Source organism: Anthonomus grandis, chromosome 15 (assembly GCF_022605725.1).
Source record: "Anthonomus grandis grandis chromosome 15, icAntGran1.3, whole genome shotgun sequence".
In the NCBI taxonomy this organism is placed as follows: Eukaryota; Metazoa; Arthropoda; class Insecta; order Coleoptera; family Curculionidae; genus Anthonomus; species Anthonomus grandis.
In genome coordinates this window covers 15261908-15287638 of record NC_065560.1, presented here as the reverse complement: position 1 = coordinate 15287638, position 25731 = coordinate 15261908, and the positions used below count along the sequence as shown (strand labels likewise).

The window sequence follows — 25731 nt, the reverse complement described above, 5'->3', positions numbered from 1 at the left end:
ACAAATGAAATTTTGTATATCGATAGAATAGTTATAAGATCTTTTGATATATTCTATTGTTTTCCACCACTTCCGGTTTTTAACAGGAAGTTACACTAACTGTCTTATTTTAAATGGGACACTTAGTACATTATTACGTATTTCGATAGAAAATAATATTCTAAAAACAATGATACTGTATTTGCTACCTTTTGTTTTATCCTCATAGAAAAACATTATTTTTAAAAAATTTAAGACAGGGTGCCATAATTACGTTAAAAGTTTTAATTTTTAATCAAGTAATCACGGAAAAATAGTTTTTATTACATTTTATGATTTAATCTTTTACACGCCTATTTAAAATGTCCAAACCAGTAAGGGGCAAGACACTTCTTACTATAAAAAGGGTGGCGAACTTAATAAACACGGCTGGGAAAAGTGTAAAAAACTGAAAGAAGATTATTTTGAAAAATAAAACAATTTTTTTTAATGGAACCACCCTCGTATTGGGTGTTACATCGAATTTCTTCAAAATTTTATGACATGTTTAATCTCTACGGTTAAATAATTAAGAATTTGGTATGTTCTTGAAGTCAGAAAAAACTATAAGGAACTCTCTTCTTAATTGATAAACATTTGTAAGGGCCTAAAAAAAGACTTTTATTTAAAATAACAATCGTAGGTTAATTCCTTTTTATCGATAGTAATAAAAATTTAAAGAACCTCCTCTACTGGATTTTATAGAAAAGGCTAGAGACCTACATTCTCTAAGAGCATTTATTAATGATGCAATTTCTTTATGCTCTCTATTAATTTATTTTACACTTATATAGGGCTTGAGGGAAAAAATGATTAAAAACAAATACTATTTTAATAACAAATTTCATAATGAATCAATAATATTGATCACATAAGTAGTACATATGTCTTTTTCTAATTTTAACTCAATTATTATAGGTGCAGGGCTCATTACTACTCTAGCCCAAAATCGCACCATAGAATATAATGTAAATTGATCTAAAAAAAAAATTATCCAGACTGATTAAATTTTTTATCCCAATTTCAATAAAAATAAACTTAAGAACATTCAGTCTTTTTTCGTTTTCTCGCGACGTACTGTTCGGGGTGTCTATACGACACGTGCTTTCTTAAGGCGTCTCGACTTCGAGACACGTGAGGACATGCGTGACAAGCGTGATACGCCTCTTCATGCGTCTCCATGTGTACCCGCAAATTATACTGGTTACTCAAATACTTTCCACATAGAAAGCATTTGCAGGTTTCTGATGATTCTTTTGGACTTGTCGATTGTTTTATATTCGGTTTCGTTATTGTTGCAGTAGGAAATGGTGGAATCGTGTCCTCAGTCGAACAGGGGCTTGTATTCTCCGAGGGAGCTATAAAAAACATTTATTTATTTTCATAAAGTTAACAACTGAGTAAGTGAATAATAGTCTTATGGATTTTTTTTTAATCTGCTCTACGTGCTTACCTATACAGTGACCGCCTAAAGTTCCGCATAAATTCGATAAAAATTAAAGACATGATTTTTTGAGAAAACGCTCGGACCTGTGGATTTTTATTTTAAGTTGCGCATTATATCACATAAATTTTTGTATACAGGGTGGAACAAAAAAAAAGATATGACGTCATCTGTCATTTTTTTAAATGGAATGCTATATTTTTTATTGCATTTATGAAATATAGGCAAAATTTCAAGCAAGTTTCGTATAACACACCTTATCTCAAAACTCAACTGTTTCAGAAACATTTACATTTAACCATCACGAAACCAAGTAAGTACGTCTATTTACAAATTAAGATAAAATAGAGGATAAAATGTTATAAACTGTGAAAACTCTTATTAATGTATCAAGTGTTCAAGCTGATTCCCATTTACTTCTTCGCAGAAAGCGAGACGATTTACAAACTCATGTAAAACACTATCAATTATTTCAGGTGATATACCTACGTCTAATTTCATATCTAATTCTATTTTTCAAATCTCCGACGTTGTTTGGCTTCTCAATATAAAACTGACTTTTCAGTTATCCCCCTATGGGGGTCGCAGGGATTTAGGTCTGGTGACCTGGCCGGCTACTCTATTGGCCCTCTTCGTTCTATCCATCTTCCTGGGAACACTGTATCCAAGTAATTACGGACATCTCGAAAGAAATGTGGTGGTGCGCCGTCTTGCTGAAACCACAAATTATCTATCGGGACAGCAGAGTCTTGTTCGTCTGGGTATAAGGCAGCCAAAGCAGGGATAAGATCTTCTTGAAGAAAATTCAAATAGCGTTGTCCTGTTAAGTATGGCCCTATTACTTTATTTTCCACGATACCAGCCCAAACATTAATAAATTTACGGTACTGTATATGAGCCTCAGTTACCCAGTGTGGATTTGACACTGACCAGTACCGACAATTTTGCCCATTTACGACACCGTTTAAACAAAAAGTTGCTTCATCCGAAAACAAAACTCTTAACACAAACTGACGGTTATCATTGCAAATGTTCATCATTTGCTCGCAAAATTGGTTTCTTCGATCAGGATCGTCCCCATTTAATTCGTGTATTAGTCTAATTTTATAAGGGTGGTATTAATTTGCTTTTAAGATGTTACTGACGTTCCGGCTATATTATTATCAACTGAAAGTTCTGAAGTTGCATTGTTTGGATTTTCTTCGACGGAGAGCAGAACGTTTAATTTTGTTTCTTCAGAAATTTTTGGACGACCTAATCTTGGCAAATCCCTAACATGACCCGAAGTTATGAATTTGTGCTCTATTCTACTAACTGTTGACTGAGAAATAGGATGGTTTGGGTACTTGGCATTAAACAGTTCACTTACTTCTTTTTGCGTGCGCACTCGATCCCCGTACCCTAGCATCATCAAAATTTCAATTCGTTGGGTTTCCGTTAAATTAGCCATAATTTATTCTGATAAAAACTATTAATTTTCGAACTAACAGTGACATCCGAAAATGGAGATTCTTTACAAGTGCAAACATGGAAATAGAAATAGTTGGCAGTGTTTATAACATTATTTTTATCCTCGATTTTACCTTAATTCTTGTTATTTAAATGTAAATGTTTCGGAAATAGTTGAGTTTTGAGATAAGGTGTGTTATACAAAACTTGCTTGGAATTTCGCTTATATTTCATAAACGCAATAAAAAATGTAGCATTCCATTTAAAAAAAAGGACCGATGACGTCATATCTTTTTTTTTGTTCCACCCTGTATACAAACATTTATGTGAAATAATGCGCAAAAAAATAAAAATTGACGGGTCCGAGCGTTTTCTCAAAAAATCATGTCTCTAAATTTTATCGAATTTATGCGGAACTTTAGGCGGTCACTGTACATGTGCACACACCTCGTGACGCTTTTCCCCAAGTGGGAGACGAAGAGAATCTCAACCTCTTGCTGTCTATAGACAAATTTATAGCTGTACTATATCCACCCCCACCACTGTGCCTCCGTATATTTATACAACTTGGCTTATAAGAAGAATTTTCAGGCTCTGTATGGGCCTCTGAAAAGTTTTCAAATTCTCTTTCTCTTTCATCAGATACATCCTGTTTAGGGAGTGGAATGCTTTCTGCTTGGATAGATTTTTCAGGAACCTAGAATGGAAATATGCCCAATAAATATATATAACGAATGACAAACAAAACTGAAATGTTAAACAACTAATAAAATATGTAAACTTACTTTCATGTCGCAAAGTCCTTGAATTTTTAGCAATTTGGCCACAGACAGCAAATTAGGTAGTTGATCTTTAGATACCACACACTGACCTCTATAAATAAAGGCTAGCATAGCTCTCACATCTTCTATACTGGCATTGTGCAACACTACAACTGGATGTTGAGTGTTTTTCATCTCCTAAGACACAATTATAAATTAAATAATTTTTCTGACATAAAAAAATTTAATATTTTAAATGATTTTAACAACCAATAGTAAACCTAGCAAGACAAGTTCTTATTTTTATCTGTGTACCGGGATGCCCAGGATATAGGAAACACTCTTTAACTCGCGGTGCCTAATTTAGTTGGTAAAAAAATACCTAGTGGAGCTAAACTATTTTTTTATGAATTTTTATATTTTTTGTAAAATTGTAGTAATTTAATACATTAGTAATAATAAAAAAATAAAAAACTGCCAATCAGTTTTTTGTTAAATTTGAATAATTCGGTAAATCATATTGTGGACCACCGCGACATAAAATAAAAAAACTAACAGTAAGATAACAAATTTATTTAAAAACTCATACAAACTTGGGTACTAAAAATTACGTTGCATGATAACTTTGGAAACACTTTTTACGTTTTCCCAAGCACAAAGGGACTTTACATATGGAACATACCCAATCCGTCCTTACTGGGTTAGCCTTAGCGCTACAAACCGCGCATCTTCTTCTGGCACTCCTTGTAGGTTGATGAGCAGATGACTGCTGTCTTATCTCTAAGGGTACGTAAGGTTTGTATTTTTTATTTCAACACCTGATGGTGCAACCAAATTTCTCTTTCGATTTACAAGCCTTTCTGAGATTAAACTGTTTATGACACTTCGTCTAAAATCTTTAGCAGATATTTTTGATAACTCCAACCTATTATAAATAATATTGGAATTTACAATTGATGCATCTAATATGCATCATATAATGCATCTAAGTAAAAAAATATTCGATGCCACCACTTTTTACTGCGACGGTCAATCTTGTAGTTGAAAGTCTTTGGTTAAATATCGACTCCATTCATATTAGAATTGTAATCGATTATAGATTGAGGAATGAAATTTCAGTAATTTGTCCACTTCTCTCTTTTCTTTTTACTGTTCCTACATCTTCTGGCTGATGAAAATTTTATAACATGTGAACACATCGGCGGTCTTTCCATTTTGCAGCTAACAATCCGGTACTGCTTGTAAACCATTGCACATCACCGCGTTTCAAATTCTTGTCTGGTTTAAGTTTTGGCATATGACGACGATTAACATTTACGGTTCCAACAGCATGGATTTTTCTTTCTTTCAATTGTTGAAATAGATCGACGCTAGTAAAAAAATTATCAACATATAACACATGGTCTTTATTTTCTAAGTGTTTTATCAAATTTGTAACGAATCTTGAGCCAAGGCACTTTTCTATCTCACCAGTAGGTGATTTTCCAGTGTACAAATCAAATTTTAGGCAATAACCAGATTTATCAGCTAAGATCCACATCTTATACCCCCTTTTGATTGGTTTTTTTGGCATGTACCGCTTAAGGCTACTACGACCCTTAAATTTAATCATTGACTCATCAACTACAACTACTTGATTAGGAATTAGGCAAGAAGCAGTTGACCAATAATCTTTATAGTTGGGACTACGTTTGATACCCATTAACAAATTAATGCCCAGAAAAGCATTAATTTCACACTGATTTGTAGGGACATAGCTTTTCCCAGTTGAAAGTTTTTCCTGCTCGGCATAAAGATTTGTTTGAAACACTAAAGTATCAATAAATTCCTTAGTAATAAACAGTTCAAAAATCATATACGGTGTTGGATCATTAATGTTTTTGATAAACTGAGGAATTCCAGAAGGTTCGGTAAATTGAGGAAGAGGATCAGGTCTATGAACATTAGTCCAAACAGGAATTTTACCTTTTGACCACTGTTGTTGTAGTTCGGAAAGGGGGATATTATCACTTGGATCTTCCTCCTCAGAAACCGGCAGATCTTCTTCCATATCTGTTATATAGGGTCTACCAATAAGAATGATATAATTTTAAATTGCTAAAAAATAAAAACGAATTGGTTAATTTCTATGATTGATGTTTCATGTTGTAGTTTATTATGTAACATTATGTTTTAAACAAAATATCATTCAGATGTCCACCTCGGCTACGGCGGCAGACGTTTAGACGATGAACCCAATTTTCAATCACTTTTTCTAACAAGTTGGGCTGAATTTCGCGAATAACCCTAGTTATGTTAACTTTCAACTCATTGATGGTTTGAGGATTGTTAGAATACACCTTCAACTTCACATTTCCCCAAAGAAAAAAGTCCAGGGGAGTAAGATCACAGGACCTTGGTGGCCAGTTGATATTGCCATGTCGCGAAATTATTCGATCTTCAAAACACTCTCTTAATAAATTAATTGTGGCTCGGGCGGTGTGTGATGTTGCTCTGTCCTGTTGAAACCAGTTCTGTTCGAAGTCTCCACCATCAATTGCAGGCCAAAGAAAGTTTGTTATCATGTCGCGGTAGCGCTCTCCGTTGACTGTCACAGTACGCCCCCCTGCATCCTCAAAAAAGTATGGACCGATAATTCCACCGATATGCAAACCACACTACATAGTCACTTTTAACGGGTGCAATGGCACCTGTACTAATTTCTGGGGATTGTTCTGACACCAGAAGCGGCAATTTTTTTTTTTTTTTTTAATAAACTTTATTACTAAACTTAAAACAGTTTACAAAACTGATAACAAGTCCTTCATTAGGAATATTTTAACATTTAAATTAAATAGTCAGTTAAGTATACATGATAATATAAGCTTAGATAAACTATAAAAAAAAATTAACACTTTCAATATTTATCCCTTTAACCCACAAATCAACCCCAAAACAAAAAATACCAAAACTATATAAATTTTCTCTAATATAAAACTTTAGTTTCAACAAAATAGGTCATTCAGACACAGCATTTAATTCCGCCAAATGTTTTTTTAGTTTTTTTATAAACACACTAGTTTTTTTTATATTCACAATAAATGGTGAAAGTTCATTATAGCACCTTATTGAATGGCTAATTACACTGTTTATCCGCTTGTCAGTCCTTGATCTTGATAGATAAACACATTGTCTTTCCCTCGTTAAATAATTGTGAAAGTCACTACTCTTATTTAAAGTGACCTTAGTTTTAAGTTCATTATTTATACGTATTGACAACGCCACTAAGACAAAAATGGGCTTCATCTGAAAAGATGATTTGTTTCCCAAAACCGGCATTTTGTTCCAACTGCAACAGGGCCCAGTCGGTAAACGTTCTTCGCAAACCATGGTCAGCAGGCTTCAATTCTTGAGTTAGAACCATCTTATATGGATGTAGGCCTAAGTCTTTCTTCAAAATGCGCCACAGAGACATTGGTGAAATGCCTAATTGCTGAGAACGGCGCAAAACAGACACATTGTTATTCGCGTCAACACTTTCTCTTGCAGCGGCGATATTTTCAGCGGTCCTTGCACTTTTTTGTCGCGTTGGTGGCTTATTATCCAGAAGAGTGTACTCCCGTTCAAAGTTATTAATTGTACGCCTTATTGCAAGCTCAGAAGGCCGTCCACGATGGCCAAAATCTTGTCTAAGAGCACGATAACAGGCTCTAACCGATTGCGCATTTTCGTAATACCTTTTCACGATAGCTATACGTTGCTCTTGACTTAAACGATTCATGATGAAATGTCAAAGTATACTTAACACAACTGACGCTTGATCCGCGTTTTGACACATACCATTTTGCGTGCATAGCCCACTAAACTTCTATCACTTCTATTGGTAGACCCATTAACTGTAGGAACTAAAGTTTCGTCCTCTATATCGGAGGAGTCCATATCAATTTCTGACTCACACCCCGAAGACAGTGTATCGACATAAAATGTGTCGATTTGTGTGTTGACTTCATCGTAAGTCAAACCTCCTACCGTCTTAAATAGCAATGGCTCCATACCTGCAAGAAAATATTGTATAGGTATTTTATAATTAGTGAAACTCAATATTCTAAGTGGAGCGGTGGTAGTAAAAAAGGACCACATAAAAACAATGTTTTTTTTACAACATACTAATAAATTTATGTAAATTGAATATCTATACTTACTGGAATGATGTAAGCTGTCACTTTTTGCAGGATCTAATAGTATTTATCAATTTAGACACAGATACTTTTGTTTATTTCTACTATAACTATTCTACTTTTCTACTATACTATATTATACTACTATACTATACTATTTTCTACTATACTTTTCTACTATAACTTTTGTTTATTTTAACCTCAAATTTAATTCGTAACAGGTGTTTCATCAATGCTGCTATCCACCGAATAAGAAATCTAACCGCCAAAGTAAAAAAAAACGTTAAAATGTCCACGGAGCGAGCTCCAATAGGTGGTTTAAATTTTGTGCTTCGGCAGCGCATTGCAAAGCAACATCAAAATATGGTCTATTTTTTGAACCACCGAGCCTTTAAACCATTAGTCAGGGTGGTTTAAATTTTCGACCATGAATACTTAAAGAGTTAACTTCTTTACATTTTAAGCAAAAAAAAATAATAAGGTATCTAGTTGCTTTGCGTAAAGGCGCGTTTCGTTTCCATCATCGGAAAATCGTTTTCTATAAAGTATTATGGAAAACGATTGCGTTTTCTATCACTTCCCGTTAGCCGGGAAATTCTCTTTATTTTCAAATATTAGATGTGATACCTCGAATATTTTTGAATATTTCAATTCCTTGAATGATATGCTGAAAACGATGATATCGCACTTCTTGACATAAAAAGAAGTATTTTTAATTTTGGAATAGAGTACAATGAATTGTTTTAAAATGTTAAATTTGCCTCAAGAAACCATGGGAAAATGACTTTGATTATGTTTTGGTCTTTGGGTGCCCACCCCAATGGGAGCAATCACATTTCAGACTCATAGCGTTGTTCCTACGCCTAACAGCTCAGTAGAATTTGGTACATTCCACTTGGTATAGTAGTCTAATGAATAAGTAAAAAAAGTTTCAAAATAAATTTCAGCATCCTAAAAATAACTAAGATAGATCATTAGACTCGGAATAATGTCTAGACATTGTATCAGAAAAATGGATGGTCATAAAAAATGTCAAACCTTATAAACAATTAAGTATTTCGTTTTTCCCCGATATCTTGTAAACTATCATCATTAAATAAATTAAAAAAAAAACTTTATAGAGGTGAAAATTTTTGATGAAAAACTCTAAAATTGTAAATCCTTTATTTATCATGTTAAGTTAACCGAATTTTTAGGTCGCGCGCGCGGTGTTTATATTTAATACGCAAAAAAATTTATTTTATCTATATATAAGCTTGAGAAAGTATTTTTGAGTTATAATCAAGAGCCTGAAAACATACTAACAAGTTGATTCCCAAAGCTAAATCCAATTTAAGTCAAAAGTCTAATTGTGGGGTTTTAAAATAAATCTATCGAAATCTACTTTAAGGTTCCGTTGCCCAGGCCCGAAAATTGCTTTTTAGAGGTTTTGCATAATAATATGTATATCGTTTTATTTGGACACCGTTACACTTTTTGACTTATTTTTTTTTGTATTGCAGAGAAAGGATGCATGGCTAAAACTATATGAGAACTGTAGTAAAAATTAAGAAATATATGAATTTTTCAATTAAATATTGGCATACTTCAAGGAAATTTAGATAGAATACAATAGTAGACTTCACACGATATTTTAAAGAAGTTCTAGGCATCCAGCAAACCTTTTTCTGTAAGTTCGGAGAAAAAATAATTTAACAAAAAAAATACATTCGCAAAAAAACGATATATCCTAAACCCTTCCAAGTGCATTTTTAACCGCCGCGACGTGGAGTCCTCTACGGATTATTTAACTACTTCGTTTTAACACAGATTTAACTAGCTACGCTTATGCTTACGCTGAGCGTAGCTAGTAAAATCTGTGACGTTATCAATAACACCGTGCACATTTTAATGGTATTTGCTGGTAACAGTGTTATTTCGTACAACAAAAGTTTTATTGTTTCCTATACAGCGTGTCTCACGACAACGTTAACAGCGTAGAACTTGGACATTTTTGAAGACAATGCTATTTCTAAAAATGTATTCAAAACTACCCTTGCGTATTTCATCCCCGAGAAACTACCCCTATTTTATATTTCAAATGTCACCCTCAATTTTTTTAAATATTTTGACAGCATTTTCCTTTCGAGTACAATGAAAAAAAAATTGATTAAAAAAATTAAGGAAAAAGCACATTTTCATTATATTTTTGAATTAAATTTATATTTATTTGGGCACTTACTTGATAATAATTAAAAAAACTTATTAAAAAAAATTGTCAAAAAATTTAAAAATTGGACAAAAATTTTGAAGAAAATCTTGAACAAAAAGTCTTTTGTTTCTCAGGCAATTGGTTTTTTGTTACGCTTTTCGAATTCTCCGAGCTAAAATACATCGATTAGTTATTTTGATTTTTTTGAGAAATACCTACTGGGGGCAGGGAGAATCAAATAATACAATTTTTCTTCTTCGTTGGAAGATCTTGTATAATGATAATAGTAGTTGTAAAATTAAATTTTATTATAGATATATATTTGTGTTGGAACAGTTTTATAAGAATTTTCAATTTTATAATATTATTGACCACAAATTTATTATTTAGGATTAGGTATGTACATATACGATATTCTAAAAATTTTTACTTATTTTATAATAGGTGTACGAAGCCATCAATTATTATAATGTAACTGCTTGCAAAAATATAATTATATAAGCTTTAAGTTACATTTTGGTACGGTGTTTTAATTTGTATTTTAACAATGAAATTAAGATAACAAATAACATAAAAAATAACCATTATCCCTTAGTTTCAGCCATTGCCATCCTCTCCTGAATATAAAAATTTGCTACATAAGGTAAAAACTTAAAAATACCATTGCCTTGTTTTGCCGTTTTTTAAAATAGCGAATACTTTTTGAAATAAAAACTAATTACGAAAATTAAATAATTGAGGCGTTTATTTTAAAAACAACATAAGTCCAACATTTTCGACAACGCGAATATGGCCTCATCATATAAAAGACACTGAACTCTATCACCCCAAATATTCATTCCTCCTAAAAACATTACTGTTATATGTGTCCCAATATTTAGTACTAAAATATTTTTTTCCCGAGAGCATTTTTTTCGTTTTCTACAAAAACAACATTTTGGACTTTATTTTAAGTATATAATTTAAGGATTATCTTACCTCAGTCTAATAATTTATTTTATTAACTATTAAAAAAAAAGTACTTCTATCTATATAGGTATATAATGTATCAATCTGTACATCTTATCAACCTATAGATTAAAAACAAAAACGAAAATTTTTTTTTTTTTTTCGAATTTATTGTTTAAAAATCTTTAATTACCTTTAATATACCATAAAACTTACATTATTATAGTTTAAATATTTCGGATATATCCTTTATTGTTTACATAAAAAAACTTTTATGATTTATAATCTTTTTATTAATTATACAGTAAAGAAGCAAAAAATAAAAGAACAGCTTTTTCGCTCGTTTTCATACTTTTCATTTAATTTTTTTATATTTGTTGCAAAATATAAAACTATCGAATAAAAAAATTGCAAAAAAAATTTTCAAGTAAAACAAACCTCTTTAAAAATTCGTCAATTATTATTGTCACAGTACCACAGATTTAAAATGTAAAATCTGTGACAGTACCTACTTAGTCAATAAAATTAACCCCGTCGCGTCGGCGTCGCATCGAGGAAAAAAAAGTGCGTCAGTGGCATAGAGAAATGAATATTAAAACATACTTTTAATTACTCTATGGTTTTCGCGTTATTTTCAGCTTCAGGTTCTCAGGACCGTATTATGTTTTATTCAAATATCTTGCATTTTTAAACAATATAATGATGACGAGATCAAATAATTTCAATTTAAATTAAACAATTTCTTAAACAGAAATACTACATACAGACTAATATAGTTAATTCTAAGTCTTTTATTTTCTTTTAATAACATTGTGAATTTAATAATAATGGTACCATTGAAGTCTTGCCTGAATTTTGTTTAGCGGACAAATAGGTAAAGTGTGAAGTGACGTAGCGGTCTTTACATGTAAATTACTTCATTTTTAATGTAGCGAAGGTTTTCGTGTCAGTATTTTATTTTATTTTATTTAAATAATATATTTTTTAAATGTCTGCGAAATCAAATTATCACTATATCAAATTATACTTTCGATTTTATGGAAACATTTTAAGGATTAACTTAATATTTAGCAGAAAAACGGGTGAAGTTTATATATATTTAAGAGTTTTTGCCAGATTTCTGCACCAAAGTGAAAGTTTTAGTTAATATTATGTTTTATAATAAACCTAATTAAACAAAAAAATATTATTATTAACTACTCAAATAAAGTTTTAATAGGACTATTTGAAGAGTGATCAAGCTAAATGATCTAAATGCCAAAATATACATTTTCGTTTGTTTTCTCTCAATATATTCTATGTGCCACCGCCAATATCCTACTATGAGATCTAAGTGCCAATCTCACCCTAGGGCTTGCAAACGAAGTCCAAAGATGGGGCCACCTCTATGCCCGGCATCATATTCTTTGCTAATTGATCTAAGTGCCGTTATGCAGGTCGATATTCTTGGTTGGTTTGTTGTTAGATTCGATTATTATTGTCTGTGTATTTATATGTTAAAGTAATTACAATGAACTCTATTGCGTTTGGCGATAATACAAATACGAAATCAAGAAGAAAAAAACAGAGTGAAGCTAGATTGAGTGAAAATTTTTATGTTACACAAAAATCAAAGCTGCAAAAACCCGGAAAAGCCGTTCCCAAAAATGAGGTTAGTACGAGATTTTTAACGATATTTCGCTTGAAATTTTAGACCGCTCGCGTTAAATCTTTGTAGCCGATAGTTACATTACCCTGAGATTTTTTTAATTTCAGATCACCTTCAAATGTAAATTTAGCTGTAGGGATGTGATTGACATGAAAGTTAAGCTTTTCGATCTATACCATGGCCTTGAACTCAACGAGCAAGGCAGCTATCTCATGGGATTATTGCAAGTTTTACCAGTCCAACGTCGTCGCCATGGTACCTATGATGATTCAGCAGAAAACAGACGACAATGTACCATAGCTTTTGCTGTTCCAGATGGGCAAGGTAACGTAAAAAGGGTATGTAAAAAAACGTTTTTGGAAATATCAGTCCGCAAAAGATTACCACGCTTGTTAGGCGTAAAGAGGAGGGGCATACAACTTTCAAGGATAAACGAGGAGGTTGTAAAAAATAAAAGTACACTCTTCATGATAGACAGATGGTAAAAGACCACATCAACAGCTTTCCGAGGGACGAGAGCCACTACAGCCGTTCAAAAAGTGAAAAAGAATATCTCAGTCCGGACCTTAATGTCTATAAGCTATTCAACGCTTTTAAAATTAAACATCCTGGTTGCACTATAACATACAAATTCTATAGAAGAGTTTTTATAAAGGATTTTCCAAATCTTTCTTTTAGAAGACCTAGAGTTGATACGTGCAACACTTGTGATTTACTTTTTTTAAGGAGCAAGGACATAGACTTTAATGTATCAAGAAAAGCTAAAAACGAGCTGGAGTTGCTTCATAGAAAAACAGATAAAGCTCTAAAGGTCATTCAAGAAGACAGTGCGAGTAGTACTCTTCCAGGTAGCGATACCTGTACCATTACCATGGATCTACAGAAAGTTTTTTCCCTACCAAAATTAACGCATAGTAGTATATATTACAGTCGCCAGTTGTCATGCTACAATTTTGGAATACATGTGCAAGATACGTCAGATGGGATAATGTGCATCTAGCATGAGGAACTGTCGGGCCGAGGTGGCAACCAAATGGCATCATGTCTTCTACAAGCCTTGAACACAGGTCAGCTTTCAACTTATAAGCGAAAACTATGTATATATGGAGTGACAACTGCGCAGGCCAATTAAAAAACCGAATGTTCATTTTCTTATACATTTTATTAGTAGCCAATGGACATTTTGACACCATCGACCATAAATTTTTAGTTTCCGGCCATAGTTTTTCGTCTTCAGATAGAGATTTTGCTCTTATCGAGAAACAAGCAAAACGTTCTAAGCTTCAGACAGTAAACGATGTCAAAACGGCAATTGCAATACAGTCGTATCAATATGCTCGGACAGCAGAGCTGCCATTAAGGCTATCACGGCCGCAAAAATAAGCTCCAAGCTTGTACTAGAGTGCATAAAAGTCCTGAAAAAACTGGTATAGGTTGGATGCAGGGTCCAGGTCGTCTGGATACCTGGCCACGCAGGCCATGCAGGTAATGAGGAAGCGGACTCTCTTGCCAGACTGGGATCCGCGAATGTGCCGATGGGGCCGGAACCCATAGTTGGTATCGCCAAATGCGTTGCGGTCGTGTCAATGAAGTCTCTGGACTGAGGTCTGCTGGACAAGTGGACCCACCGAAGATGGACTGAGTCCCCTGTTATGAGACAGGCCAAAGCGCACATAGGTGGGCCCTCTGCCTGTCTCACCAAAAATCTACTACGTCTAAAAAGACGCGAAATTCGGCTACTAACAGGTCTTTTAACCGGTCACTGGCACTTAAGAAGCCATCTCCATACTATCGGTATTGCGGACAACCCGGAATGCCGATGGTGCTGTGAGGAGGATGAAACCGTTGACTATGTAGTCGGGGAGTGCCCAGCACTCACGCGCGCCAGGTTCAAATACTTGGGTAACACTTTCAGTGTACCGAGCGACTTTAAGTCCTTCAGACCAGAGAGCCTTATCGGTTTCTCTAAGGCCGTTGGGCTCTGGTAACCCCCGGTGGGGCATGACGGGTCCATCAGGAGACCTATATGCACAACTGCCTTGGTACTAGACCTTCCAGGTCATACGGACTCTTAGATATGGGTGAATGTCCTTTTTTTTGATTTTGATAAACTATCTATCATCAAAACTTATAAATACAACTAAACTAGGCATTACACAAGCGTCGTGGTTACGTGTGACGAAAGAAGAGCCCGGGATAGTATTGTACTAGAAAAATGTCAGTGACTTAATAGGATGGGAGAAGTGCCGTGTATTAAAAAAGGGTGTGACTGTGCAAAATTTAAAGTCGGTTGAGCTCTTAGTCTTGCCTGGTATTGAGCAAATAAAGGAAAGTAAGAAAAAAGACCTTCGCGCAAGTACATTGATCAGGACAATAGGACATTTTTTACCACTATTTTAGATTTTTAATCATTTACTATTTTTGTGGACTTAGATCATTTCCGTTATTTCTTCACTTATTTTGCTTTACGAAGTTTCTTTGATGTCTTACCACAGAACATTTGTTTTAGTTTATCTCTGTGTTTGTTAATAAAGCCAATTGTCCATAAAAAAATTACATTTGTTTTATTTTCCTTATTTGTCAAGTTTTGTTTGATTTCTAGCAATTTTTAATTTTGGCACTTAGATCACTTAGCTCGACCACTCTTCATTTATTTTCCATGGACAATCTGTTCGAATAATAGTAAGGGCATGTAGAAATTTTAATACATTGTATCTAGACCGATGGATAAAAAAATATTTTTATAGGAAATCTTCGAAATGACTACCATTATGCTCTGAACATTTTTCATAAAATGTTTTTCTGGTAGATACATTAGCCGCTCTTCTAATTTCCCTTTCATCTAGCTCTTCAAAACAGGTAATATCTATATATATCTCGCTGACATAGCTCTTCTTTCCTGTTTACTGGTGTTGCGTACATTCTTTTTTTATACAACAAATAACATCAAAGCGTAACAGACCTGGCAATTTCGCCGGCCAATCCCATGGTCCAATACGCCTAAACCATTCAACATTGAACATGTCGTGCAGTTCTCTTGTTGCACTATCTCCACAGTGAAGCGAGGCTTCATTAAGTTGAAACCAACAAGTACGAAAATGTTGCACTGGCAAATTTTCCAAGAAATTGGCGGAATTTAGTGGCTTATCATAAATTAAAAATGTTACTTCATTATTTTTTAAAAGGCAAAATATATTTAAATTACATTTTTCTTGAAAACCCATTTTCTTTGTCGCGTGTGAATTAAAATAAGCCCAAAAATTATTATTTTTTCTACTGAAAATTTCCTCCCTGAAAAATTTTGCTTTGTCGGTCCAAATTATTTTTCTCTAAAGTCAGCATGTTCATCAATATGGATCAAAATATTTTCACATAATTCTATCCTTTACAAAGCCTGTACTTTCGTGAACATCTATGAATGCATTTTAGGATTGGCTGATATTTTTTTAATTGCATAATACAATAAACCTAAATTATGTCAATGCAGTACAAAAATTACTAAATATATAAATACGAAATATATCGCTCTTTTTCTTTGAAAAAATTATAATAAAAACCGCCGTATATGAAAAAATTTTGATTTTTTGACGACCTCCAACCATCATTGAAATATCTCAAATGGCGTATTATTTAGATATTTAAATTCAAAAATAAATTGCTGAAAAAAAGATAATAATAAACATTATAAATTACATCGACCCTTGGCAAAAAGGTCTATCCCGCTATTTTTAAAAACCTCTTCAGCTGCTACTTTTTGTTTTTTTTTTTGAGCCCATAAAAATAACTTTATAACATTAGGGTTATTGAATGTTAAATTACTCCGTTAAATTGACGCACCAGTGAAAAGGTGTTTTATACTCGGGTTTCGCATCTCAATTTTTGAAAGTAATTTCAAATCAAATCAAATGAAATCATATGAACTAATTTTTTTTAATTTCTTAAACATTAAAGAATTTATCATTTTTAACGATAACTTTCGTTATACTTAATTCACTAAAGTTCAATAATTCTTAAAGGCAATAATTCACTTGAGGCATAACAGATTTTTTATATACACACGAGCTAAGATTTGATCTATCGACCACTGAGCTCGTTTCTTCTTTTTAATATCCTACCAACAAAACAAATAAAACAAAACCTAATTTAAAGCAACGTTTCGGAAGTTATCAAGGTTATCAAGGTAAATAAAATAAAATAAATTTAAATACATAAAACTAATTATCTTTTTTTATCTCTTTGATGCTTCCTAGAACAATTATTCAAATACTTCTTTTTAAATTGACACTTGATTTCGAAAAGTAACAAAGAAAATTCCAAGGTTTCTTTTTTAATATTTAAAGGCTGTGATATAATTTAATAATAGAAAATACCTAAATGAAATATATTGAATCCATATATTATTAAAACCAACCGAACAAGTAGCTTTGCATTTATCTTCTTTCATCATATAAGTTGATGTACTTTCCTTTAATTTAAGTAGTATTTTTAAAATGCGTTTCTTTGATAAAATTGAGGAAGCAGCTCAGTTTATTATATGGTTATTATCATGCATGTTGTGTAATTTTTGAGTTGTGAAAATCATTGTATTTTGCGTAATATTTATATTATTACAAATAATGTTTACACAATCGTATAAACTTTTTACCACTCCTATCTGTTTTAGACGCATGCTATACGTTTTTTCTTAATATGGGTTTCGAATGAGAGGGCACTACCAAATAAGTTCTTAAATGTTTAGCTTCGACAACTACCGGTATAACAATAGAATTTGTAGTCACCATAATTCAACTTCAAGTTCAAAAAACATTTATTTGCTAAAGAAAAAAAAATACAAATGTCAATTACTAAATTTACAATGTTAATTTCTTAGCAAATAGGCATGCATCTCGATCTTAAAAGAACCGATACATAAAACCTTTAGAAAAAATGACTTATGCGATACACCCTTACCATAACCAAAGTATATAGATTTCAACTATGTTAGACTGTGCCATAACCTTATTGAAGACTAGCACAAATAAACACATTTTGCATATTTGCAAATGCCGAGAAAACAGTAGTGACCCCAAATTCAAGACTCAAGTTCCACTTGTTTTCATTAGCAAATTCTCCTATTTTTGTTTAAGCCAAACTATTTTTTACCGAAACCTAATGATTAAAAAAAACTCCATAAATGTTGAATTATTTCGTAACAAAAGACGCTAAGTTTATATAGTAACATTTTATGACTTAGGGTATCAAACATTTTACTAAAATCTAATAAACACAGACAGGTCTTTTATCCTCATTTGTTCTTATAACGTTCTTATATATTAATTAATCAAGTTGTGCTAAGCTCTTTACAAAAACCCGACTGAGAGCCTGCAAATATATTATATTATATTTGTAAAAGAACTTATTTGATTGCAATTAGTGATAATATACTAATAGGTCTAAGTTCTTTGGGATCATTATGATTACAAGTTTAAGGTTTTATTATTTCTTGTTGTAAATTCAGGTTATAAGGAAGCATAATTTTAAGTCTCTAAATGTTATACCACCTTCCTTTTAGTCTTATATCTTTTAGTCTACTTGCAAACTTTTAAATTCAGTTGTAAAGGCCTACAAAAATAAAAATGTTATAATAAAAAGTTATAAACCTTTCAGAGAGAGTTTAAGTTCTACTATTTAGTCTCAATAAATATCCAATATCTTTCATTAACTAAAATGGCGAAAAGCCAATTTTTTTTTAATGAATATTTTATTTTATTTTAATGGAAAGTTAAAATACCATTTTCATGAAATTTGATATTTTTTTAAAACATTTTTATTTTGTAAATTACTTAATTAACCATGAAAATGGCACAATGGTTTAATAAATGACAGTGACATTAAATTAAAATATTAATATTGTGTTATATGATCAACTTAATTAAAGTAAGTTAAGTAACTTAAATTAAGTTAATAATTAAAAAGTCTGAAATGGAAGATATTAACTACTCAATTGAGGTTTTGAGGAGACTATTTATTTTCCATGGATAATGTGATCAAATAATCTACCATCAATAAATCAACGAAAGTTTGTAAGGTTACGAAATCATTTTAGTTATTATGACTCTAAATTAAAACCCGAATTAAATAAAATAAAGCCAGTTACCAATAAAGAAGTATTGGCATTTTACTGTATATCCGCAAGCTTCAATTAGACATGCTAAGGATAAATTATACAGAACGTGCTTACACAGGATGGGCTTAAATTTTCACGTATAGTTTAAAAATGTGATATATAGATAGGGTGTTTTATTCAAATTAACTAAGGTGACAACTATTTTCGGTTTAACCGTACATGCCAAGATTATTAACCAATTAAAAATTGATCCTATGGTTGGAACCTTTGGTGTGACACTCAAATCACAAAACAATTTTACTACCAACCAAAACTTTACTCTCGACACGTATTTCGCAGAAAATTAAAAACAGTTTAAAATGATTTAGATTCGATAGTAAAATAAAGAGTTTTCATTAGTGGTAAAACTATTTTGTGATTTAACTTTAAAATTGTTTAAGGTATATTCGCGTATATTCACTACGATTTATCTCATGGAGTCAAACCACTGTAGTAATCAATCTTTTAAAAATTCGTTCGTCAAAAATTACGTTTTTCGTATTTTTAGAGAGTTTAAAGACTTAAAAAATAGCCATTTTATTATTTTATTACTCACTGTTTTTGAAATCCAAATCCAAAAATATATTGAATTCTCGAAATCTAGTCAACGGCAAGACTCAACTTTTTAGCTAATTACTTGCCCCGCTAAGGATGTAAGTGAAAAAATTGCTTTTATTTTTTAATTTCAGAAACGGTGCGTCAACAGGAGTAGGAAGATTTGTAAGTATTTTATTTATTTTTTAACGAAATCCACTTATAAGATCAAAACTTAACCATATCACAGACATTTGGCCATTATATTTTCTTAATATAGTTAAAATTAAATACCAGGTTTACATAATTTTCTTTAATTATATTTTAAATGAGTTAACCTTAGAGTCAAAGAAATTTATTTTTCTTGCCAGCTTATTAGCAGAGAGCCAAATGGGTTGGCTCCAGTGATGCTATAGTTAGTATGCTGGTATAGTACTTAAAAAAACCTTCTGGTTGCGGGTCGCCTATTGATTCTATTACTAGTAGACACCGTCAATTTAAAGGGTACAAGTGATGGGGAAAGTCTTTACAGTATTTATGCAACGGAACTTTAATGTTGAAAAAAACAATGCTATTCCTTATCCACTGATAATCTTTTTTTTGGATTTAAACACTCGAGTTTTTCTGTTTCTAAGCGCAATATTTCACATCGAAAGAAAATGCATTTTTTGCTTTCAGTAAATGTTATATTTTAACATATTTATTATTACTTTTATATTATCAATCACTGACATATTAACAAACTTTATCAAGCTTTAAATCCATCTTCAAATGCCTGGCAAAAATTATGAGGAATTGAACATAATTATGATAATTGAATTAAATCCATTATACAGTGTCCCACTTAAGGGTTAGCCACCCCTCTAAAATTTTTGTTTCTTGACCAATTTTCAAAAATTTTTTTTTGTTGGATAGATGGTCAAAAATGGCACTTATGAGCCAAGTTCGACATTTAGAAAAAGCAGGTCATGGCCTACTGTATTCAAGTTTGAAGTGCGAAAAATCGAAAGCGATATTTATTTTTGAAAATGGTACTGGATTATTGTTCAGGACCACTTAAAACATAAGTGTACCAAATTTGGTTATGATAGTATACAGGGTGTTGAAATAAATTGGAGTCAAATTTTTAAAAGGTGCAATAACATTCTTTATCAAATACGAATATTTTTAAAATTTTTGGCTAATTGGCATGCGTCTTGAGAACACAAAAGACTGCTTGTCGAACAATTATGGGTAATTATAATTTAAACGAAAGAGTTCAAGTAGTGCGGATAGTTGGCGATGGAGTTAGAACATTTCGTGAAGCTGCGGCGGAATTTAACAGGAGACATCCTGGTAAAAACATCCACCATTCAACAATAGCCAGAATAAACTACGGGTTTGATCAGTCTGGTTCAATAGGTAAATGAGGACGTATCATTTACATCGTAATCGAGCAAATAATAATAACCAAATAATTCTTGAATACTTTAATGCTAATCCGCAATCTAGCATTAGAGTTGCTAGTGCCAACTTAAATATTTCCAAAAATTGCATATGGAGGTGTTTAAAGAAAACTAACAAGAAGCCTTTCAACCCTATATTCCTTCACACTTTGGAACACGGGGATGAAGAACGCAGGATGGAATATTGTTTGTGGTTACAAGGCGAGTATTTGGCTAACCCTACATTTTTGAAAAATATTTTATACACCGATGAGGCAACATTTACTACAAACGGCATTGTGTCATCTCAAAATATTAGAGTGTGGAGTAACGTAAATCCCATTGGGTCATACAATGTAAAAGGCAGTATTCTCAGAAAATTAACGTATGGTGAGGTATCTTGAACGAACGTATAATCGGGCCGTTTTTCTTTAATGAAAATCTAAATGGACTTAATTTTCTTCGATTCCTGGAAGGTGATTTTAGTGACGTAATCGATAATTTGCCGTTAGCCGAAACAAGAAACTTACACATACAATTTGACGGTGCGCCTATCCACAATGCAGTGGTAGGGCGGAATTGGTAAATCAGAATTATCCGAATCGATGGATAGGACGAAACAGTCCATTAATTCAGTGGCCAGCACGTTTCCCCGACCTTTCTCCCTTAGATTTTTTTCTTTGGGGAACCCTTAAAAACAAAGTGTACAAATCAAGACCGCAAACTCTACATGATCTTTGTAAGCGCATTAGACAAGAGTGTAATGAAATAAGCAGGGTACAGTTAAGAAGGGTGGTAGTAAACAACAGAAGACGCATAGAAAAATGTATAAGAATTAATGGAGGACCTATTGAAGGAACTAATATTTAGTTTTGTAGCATTAATTTTTAAATTTGAGTGTTAGCAAAGATAAAATACTAGTAGTATTATTATCGTTGGTGTTAGGTAATTCCTTAAGGTAAATATTTTTAGTTTTTGCTGCTTAGCCTACATTACATTATTAAGTAACTAGTGAAGTGTGAATTGCAACCTAACAATGAAATAAAACTAAAAAATGTATAAATGAAGTTGTATTATTGTGAAGCCCAAAATTGTATGATAATATGATCGGTTGTTGTTTATTGAAGGATATTTCCAACCTTTGTGTTCTCAAGACGCATTCCAAAAATTTAAAAATATTCGTATTTGATTAAGAATGTTATTGCGCCTTTTAAAAATTTGACTCCAATTTATTTAACACCCTGTATACTATCATAACCAAATTTGGTACACTTATGTTTTAAGTGGTCCTAAACAATAATCCAGTACCATTTTTCAAAAATAAATATCGCTAATACTACTTCTCGATTTTTCGCACTTCAAACTTGAATACAGTAGGCGACCTGCTTTCTCTAAATGTCGAACTTGGCTCATAAGTGCCATTCTTGACCATCTATCCAACAAAAAAAAGTTTTTGAAAATTGGTCAAGAAACAAAAATTTTAGACGGGTGGCTAACCCTTAAGTAAGACATACTGTATGTTTGCCAAAATAAAAAAAATGTAGGAAAAATTTTTGTTTTTGTTTTTTTTCCAATTCCTTAATTGTTTCTACGATATTATAATCTATACAGGGTGATTGATGGTTGTTGGTACCTTAGACGTTTACGGAGAACTAAAAAAAGAATTTTTTTAAAAATTTAGCATTATGAGTTTTAGCTAGTGACCTAACGATTAAACATTTTTTTGGCGATGCAGCGTTGCCGCTTATACCAAAAAGTAGAAGCAACTTTGTTATTTTAAATATATTATTTTATTTTCTGATCCGCTATCACTTTATTATTGTTTTTGTATAAGGTATTCCTATACCTATTTTCGGTGGTTTTCGAGAAATTAATTATTTCCTTTATTTTTTGACCAAATCATAGCTCCAAATAAATTTTTATTACTACGACACTAGAACGCGCAGAAAATTGAAATTATGAGCGTAATTTACGGAAGTATTATACATTAGTCTTCACTACAAATATTTGTTCTACATTATACAGGGTTAGTCAAAATTAGTGATTTTACCGCTAAATACAAAAATTGTTAAAAATTATTTTTTTAAATGGGACACCCTGTATACTATAACATATTCTAAAATAAATCATAATTTATTCATAATTTAAGAATGATTTCATTAGTTATTAATAAGTACATAAGTAAACTAACATTATAAGTAATTTACAATAAATTTTCAAAATGATTGCCATTGACTTCTAAGCACTTCAAAATCCTGCGTTGTACAGCATGTGTTGTCGCTGCTTGTATTTCAGAAGGACCTTATTGACTAATGCAATTAAAAGTCGTTGACGTAGTTCCTGTTTATTGTTCCGGTGTCATGTAAACCATTTGCTTCAAATTACCCCAAAAGTAAAAATCTAGTGATCTCGCAGGCCAATCTCATGATCCCAAGCGGTCTATCTAAATCCTAAACCAGCGGTCATCGAATTTTTTAAATAACTCACATGTCGCCTCCTCAGTGCAATGAGCGGTTATCCCATCAAATTGGAACCAGCAAGTGCGATAATCTTTAACCCTTAAATTTTCCAGAAAATCTTCTACTACTGAGTGCAAAATCTGAAGGTATTTATGGGAGTTTAATGACCCGTCGTAAATGAAAAAGCTATTGTCTTGTTGATTTCTTCTATTAAAAATACCTTCCCTAGAAAACTTTGCTTCATCTGTCCAAATTATTTTTTTTAGAAAGTTTGGATCCTCTTGACTGCGTATCAGAAATATCTCAAATACCGAACGCGACGTTGTTAATCATCCAGTTTCAACTGATGTACTTTTGAAAATTTAAAACGATGCATACTATTGTCGTCCAGAATTTTTTGCACAGAATAATAAGTTAGGATTAAATCTTCTGATGCACTCCGGGTGGAAGCTTGTGGATATGCGTGAAAATAGGCTAAAACATTCATGATGTTGTCCTCATCAGACGTTACAGGCTTGGGTAAACATTGTACCATTTTTAAGTTGTGAACCAAATATAAAGTTATTTTGTATTCGCACAAATTTTCTTTTACCAATTTTTTTAAAATTGGGCTACATTTCGTTGCACTTTCTGCATGTTCTTGCTACAATTTTGTCAATGTATTTAAAAAAAACACCAAGGGTATTTACTATTAATCAACTCTAAATGTAAAAGTCAAACATCACTAGCATAGCATTGTTGCGTCATGACCTTTCATGGCCATTCAAAGCAAATATGTCAAAATATTCCGATTTTTACAGAAACTTTTGCTTCAGAAAGCTTTTGTTTCAGAAACCGAACTACGTAGATATAGAAACATGACTTCGTTAGAAAGGGATTTCAATTTCCTTTTAGAATATGTAATAATATACAGGGTGTTCCATTAAAAAAATACATTTTTCACAATTTTTGTATCTAGCGGTAAAATTACTAATTTTGAGCAACCCTGTATAATGTACTACAAATTTTTATAGTGAAAACTAATGTACAATACTTCCGTAAATTACTTTTATAATTTCAATTTTCTGCGCGTTCCAGAGCCGTACCTAGTAATAAAAATTTATTTGGAGCTATGTTTTGGTCATAAAATAAAGAAAATAATTAATTTCTAGAAAAACCACTAAAGATAGATAAAGGAACAACTGATACAAAGTTAATCATAAAGCGATAGCGGATTAGAAAATAAAATAATATACAGGGTATTTATTCTATTTAAAATAACAAAGTTGCTACTACCTTTTGGTATAAGCGGCAACGCTGCATCGCTAAAAATATTTTTAATCGTTAGATCACCAGCTAAAATCTATGATCCCAAATTTTCAAAAAAATTTTATTTTCCGTTCTTCGTAAACGTCTAAAGTACCATCAACCATCAATCACCCTTTATATATAAAAGTGAATGTCTGTTTGTTTGGGGACTTATAACTTTTCTTTCATTGACGTAAATATTTGCATGGGAATTTGTTTAACCCTCATAGTTTTAATCAAATATGAGCATATGATTAATTTTTTCAGCTCCAAGACTGACATGCCACTATAATCTAGTCAAGTACCACGCGGGCGAAGCCACGGCTTTAGTCTAGTTTATAATAAAATGAAAAGTTTATCATGTATCGCTTAGGATACTAGGATGAATATCGATCATGATGGACCACTGTCCGCAAGGAATACAGGAATTTGAAAAATAGTAGCTTGATGGAGTCTGGAAGCCTGTCTAGCAGTCGACACATAAATATAGCTGAAACTTCCGGAGAAGCCAGAAATCGTAGGAGGCTAGTGGAGAATTAATACAAGTAAATTCGTATTTAAATTTGCAAAATAAACTTTCCTTGCTAAAACTGTACGTTTGTTCAATGTTTAAATACATTTATAAAAATCTGTATTTTTAAATTCGTATCAGAATTTAAAAAGGTATTTACAGATTAAATAAATGTTTAAAGATATTCATGTACCAGAATATTTTAAAAATTAAGTGAAAGGTCAAGTCTGATACATACATACTTATATATGTATGTATAATATTCGAAGCAAACAACGATTTATATACTTTTAGCTACATACTACCAAGGTCGAAATACTCTAAATTAATAAAGAATTCTATACACCTACATCAAGACATAGTTTTGACTGCGACGCGAAACATCTACTATTGTTAGGTCAACAAACCTGGAATTTTTCCAGGCGACAAAAATAAACTTAAAACCACGTTAACATTTAAAAAATTGATAATAAATTTTACCTGAAAAAGTTGAAGAAAATACACACTGCACATGGCCAGTATAATCTTATGGGCTCTAACATGTTGCGCTCCCACCGAAATAGTAACATCACTTAAAACATCGTTCTCCAGTAAAAATGGCAAGTTCTGTATAAGGGTGGTCTCGTGGTAATGCCACTTTAAAACAAACTGTTGTTGATCGGTCATCATGAAGAGGTCAGTTGTGTGCATGATAAAAGGGGAAAAACTGCGATACTGGGCCAACATTTCGTATGATGATTATCCAGACTGGACCC

At 32.2% G+C, this 25731-nt stretch overlaps 1 protein-coding gene across 1 annotated transcript; it reads right to left on the bottom strand.

The window, feature by feature from the left end:
- Positions 1 to 831: 831 nt before the first annotated feature.
- On the bottom strand, positions 832 to 25731 carry LOC126745363 (protein abrupt). The gene is made up of 4 exons (XM_050453188.1): positions 25457 to 25731; positions 3697 to 3870; positions 3359 to 3608; positions 832 to 1376 (listed from the first exon to the last, which is right to left on the bottom strand). Exons 1-4 carry the CDS (start codon positions 25700 to 25702, stop codon positions 1057 to 1059), a joined length of 990 nt encoding a protein of 329 aa, XP_050309145.1. The 5' UTR covers positions 25703 to 25731; the 3' UTR covers positions 832 to 1056.